This window comes from Zingiber officinale, chromosome 6A (assembly GCF_018446385.1).
Source record: "Zingiber officinale cultivar Zhangliang chromosome 6A, Zo_v1.1, whole genome shotgun sequence".
In the NCBI taxonomy this organism is placed as follows: Eukaryota; Viridiplantae; Streptophyta; class Magnoliopsida; order Zingiberales; family Zingiberaceae; genus Zingiber; species Zingiber officinale.
Genome location: NC_055997.1, coordinates 92,673,478 through 92,677,924, shown reverse-complemented (window position 1 = coordinate 92,677,924; position 4,447 = coordinate 92,673,478). Strand labels below are relative to the sequence as shown.

The 4,447-nt window shown below is 32.5% G+C and overlaps 1 protein-coding gene across 6 annotated transcripts; it reads right to left on the bottom strand.

Annotated features, from left to right (window-relative positions):
* Positions 1-1,195: 1,195 nt before the first annotated feature.
* Positions 1,196-4,172, bottom strand: LOC121996941 (zinc finger CCCH domain-containing protein 1-like). Of its 6 annotated transcripts, XR_006116195.1 has the most exons (4): positions 4,023-4,172; positions 3,557-3,941; positions 1,530-1,624; positions 1,196-1,441 (listed from the first exon to the last, which is right to left on the bottom strand). XR_006116195.1 is itself a non-coding variant. In XM_042551111.1 (2 exons), the coding sequence occupies exons 1-2, from the start codon at positions 4,054-4,056 to the stop codon at positions 3,601-3,603; spliced, it is 381 nt and encodes a 126-aa protein (XP_042407045.1). In that variant the 5' UTR covers positions 4,057-4,172; the 3' UTR covers positions 1,196-3,600. The 6 variants fall into 6 exon arrangements, 2 of the variants coding, with proteins under 2 accessions (XP_042407045.1, XP_042407046.1); XR_006116192.1 differs by having other exon boundaries at positions 1,530-3,941; XR_006116194.1 differs by having other exon boundaries at positions 1,196-2,609.
* Between the last annotated feature and the right edge of the window lie 275 nt (positions 4,173-4,447).

Genomic DNA, 4,447 nt, shown 5'->3' with positions numbered 1-4,447 from the left:
TGTTCGCTTTCCGTCGGGCCGCTTGAACTTCCTCTACGTTAATATAGCTAGCGTCTTTTCCCAACATTTCATTGAAGTTCTTTACTAGGTCTCGGATGAGGTCTCAGAAGAACTCCCCCTCCACCAACCCATGGGAAATGCGCTCATCAATATTTCGGAGGTAGCGGACGGAACGTCTTGAGCTAGCTGATTGAATCGCTTGATATAGCTCCTTAAGAGCTCTGTTGGCCCTTGCTTGAGGGCGAAGAGACAATGATTTGTCTTTTGATACTTCCTGCTGCTGGTAAAGTGATGCAGGGAGACCGTCTTGAAATCCTGGAAACAGTTGATGGACCCACTCAGCAATCCATCAAACCATTTCTGTGCCGAGCCGGATAGAGTGTTCAGGAACACTCGACACTTGATAGCGTCGTTGTACTGGTGCAATAGAGCAGCGTTCCTAAATTTATGGAGGTGATCCTCCCGATCCTTGCTACCATCATATATCTATGTGAAAATCAGCAATAGACTTCGGATATTATCTGAAGTAATAGGTAGATAATTACCGAAGTAGACGCACGTGAAGTAAAATTGTCAATTTATTACTTCACCACACAATTACTGAAGTCTATCACTAGTCTAAAATCGGTTTAAAATCTGACAGTTTTCAAAGTAAAAATGACTCTATTTCTTCATCGAGATCAGAAAAAGTACTAAAGTGATTAATGATATATTACTTTATAGGTTACATTGATTGATGAAGTATAATATGTATACGACTTCATAACTTTTATATTCTAGTGCAATAAATGTTTAATTTTACTTTTGCATAATTTAACTTGATCAAAGTATTTTGTATATTACTTCATTGTAGTGTAGACGTAATAGAAGATATTTTACTACAACAAAAATTTTAATTTAGCAAAGTAATTTGTGCAAATGACTTCACAAATTTGATCACTAGCGAAGTAAATAATTTCTTTAACTACGCTACTATTTAAATTTGTCAAAGTTTTGTGTGTTGTATTACTCCACCATTTATTCATAGTGTTGAAGTAATTGATCATATTTTACTACAATATAATTTTAATTGACAAAAGTGTATATCATAATATTTTAATACATAATATTTTTTACCACCAAAATTGAACAAATATATCACAAATATCTATAAAACACAATCTAAAAGTGTATTCATAAAAGACATGTAACCAACTTCACCCAAAACCTTTTTTTATCAACAAATCTCTAAATATAATCCAAAAGTATATTCACAAAAGTACAAGTTTGACTAACTTCGCCCAAAAGCTTTTGTATCCATAAATCTCTAATTACAATTCAAAATTTATATCACAGCTTACACTTAGGCATCCACATAGAACCAGACGAATTCACTTCCTTTACTTCTGACTTCATCATACTGAAATTAATTGTAATACTGTTTGTTTTTTGATACTGCAAACTAAAGCATTAACAGAAGTTTAAGGGTAAATGCAAAATGACTCAATATTACATAAAGAAGATATTTCATAAAAAAGAAATTTACCTACCTCTCCAATTGTGGATCTTCATCTAACACTATCTCTTTTATGTACCACATTACACAATATCCACATTCAAAACCACCATTTTATTTTAGATTACCCTAATAAAATTAAAAATTTAATGTAATATAATTAGTCACAATCCAAATAATAAAAATTATTAATTGATTCCTAACTACATTTGTAAAGATAACTGCAAGGTAATTGTAAGGTAATGGTAAAAAAATGCTAGAACATACAAGATAACCATAATTATCATCATAAAACTTGAACATATGAGGTAAGCATACAAAAAAATACCATAAATGATGGGTACATATGAGGTAAACATACAAAAAAAAATACCATAGATGATGGGTACAAGAATATTCATAATCCTACATCAGTTTGTAACATCATCTATTAGCAAAAGTATCTAACATCAAGCATAATCACCCTTCTCTATAAGGATCGTCTTTAAGAAAAATTAAGGTCAAATCTAAATTTACCCCATGTGAACAAAACAAAGTATGTGAACCAAGCAAAGCATGTTAACTATAGTTCATCAATAATGCTAAGACATCTCAAAAGTATTAGAAGATAAACAGTGCTAAAGTCAATTTTTATATTAAAAAAGATAGAAAGAACCAAAGTAATCGACAACACAATGCTTAAACTTCATTTTAAAGCAAATTAACAACAAAAGTACAAATGCTTCATTTTGGTCCAACTATTTAAAAGATTTAAAAAACATGATATATAATTTTAGACCAGGAGTTAAACTTTCAATTATATTAGATCAGAAGTTAATATTAGATCTCTAACCACGTTTCCTCATGAAGTTAAACTTTCAGTTATTTTCCATAATCCAGTATATTAAATTAATAGATGATCAACGTGACCAATAAGAGTGTCTAATAGTTCCAGAAAGCATAATTTTTCTACCAATGCTAGAATCTTATATGTAACCTTTGGTTTGACACATATCATTGTCAGCTCCTCTTATGTATCTTCAGCCATCTTTTTCGTATCTCACGTGTGGTATTGAAGATGCCAAGAGTTGGTTTGTTGCTGACAAAACATTTCTTATTCTTTGCATGATGCTATCTAAAAATATATATAATTGTAAATATAATGAATGCAAATTAAGGTGTCAAAATGAAGTTTAAAAGAATAAAACTAATTGCAAGGACATCCTAACTTAACAACAAAATTTCTACTTTTTAAGCACCAATAACTAGTAAAATTACAGATCTTAACCCAGTGAATCATATTCTAATACATATTGACACTAAATGATTCTATAGTAGTAAAAGGTCCAATCACATTCATAGTTTAGTTTGATATGGGAAAAACAAATTCCAAATCATTTGAATGCGATAAATCTTGAGAATGTTGAACAAAGAGTCTTGTGTTAGTGTAAGAACACATATAGCTTATTGAATCAAAGTTATGGGACTAATCTTATAATGAAAGGTTTCAAATCCCCTAGGATCTAACATACTAGCTTTTGATGATGTATAAACTACAAAGAAATAAAGATATTGTTATTGAGATATGAACAAACATGCATTATGCCATCACTGCTAAGCTTGGATGTCCAAATACAAAGTAAAGCGGTATTTAAATAATTTAACTTTATAGTAGGATCTTTATGTTTGCTTTTAATAAATCCAGCCACCAGAAACATGCAACCTACACTGGAATCACCTTACAAGAACGATATGACTATTTATGATAAATTGGAACGCATGAATTTTGTATAGCAAATATCCTTTCTACATGTAAGTGCTTTACTTAGTAACAGAAGAAAAGATGTTGACACATAACTGGTTAAAATACATGAGAAATCTCATACTACAATCTTCACACAATAAGCACAACTAATAAACACACTATGCAGATTAAATGATCGAACCCTTAATATAATGCCTTAATTGAACAATGCATGTGAATAGTATACATGTTCAAGGAAATCATTATCAGAAAAAACACATGCCAATAGATGCATCATAAACATCACATTACTTTAGAGCAGAATGTAATTAGTGTACCTGTGGATCCCTTTGTATATCTTATCATCGCTCCTCTGCCAGACTTACTTGCCCTTGAGAGCCTCCTCTGCCCTCTTCAGCACCCACTCGCTGATGGTGCAGGCATCCTTGGAGAACTCGGTCTTCATCTCGAGTGCAGCCATGGTGCAACTATCATGCTTGACCTGGATCTCCATGGACGAATCAAACTGGAACAGGAAGCCAACCTCGGAGCAAGACGAAGAGAAGGAAAGCTCGGCGAACTTCTTCATCTTTGGATCGAAAGACAAAATATCATCGATGGAGACTTCCTCATCGAAGTCAACTTTTTTCCTCTTGCGAATATTCTTTGTGTCCTTGGGCTTGCGAAAGAAATTGTAGAAATTGCTCATGTTGCCTCTTCTTCCTGTGGCTAGGCACTATAGAGATGAAGAGCCCTAATAGAGCAGCAAGGAAAGGAAAGAAGGGGTTGGGAGAGGGAACAAACCTAGAGTGTAGAGAGGAACGGAAGTGAAGTGCATCGGGGAAAAATGAGAAGGTTGCCCATTGGGGAAAACGCGAAGGCTTGAATCGGGGAAAAAATGCCAAAGCTTGCGTCGAGGAGGTTGTGAAGTGCTTTTAGTGAAAAACAGAAGGAGGACTTAGGGTTTTAGCAGAGAATAGATGGAAACATAATAAATCGGTTCAACATGGGAAAAATTTTAACTTATTCAAAGTTATTACTTCATCATTTAGACAAATTAATTTTATTTAATAACTTACTACTTCATCGAATATATATTATAAAGTAAAATATTAGAAGTGGGGTTTATATTTTTTTAATCTATGAAGTCTAAAATTATATTTACTACATCAAATTTATTAGCAAAGTTAATTATCATATATTACTTCGTAATTATTAATTACTGAAGT

Bases quoted from the DNA above. Each gene is read 5' to 3' on its own strand.
- LOC121996941 (XM_042551111.1), bottom strand. From the start codon at position 4,056: ATGCACTTCACTTCCGTTCCTCTCTACACTCTAG. The intron at 3,948-4,022 runs GTTTGTTCCCTC...TATAGTGCCTAG, and splicing joins CGTTCCTCTCTACACTCTAG to CCACAGGAAGAAGAGGCAAC.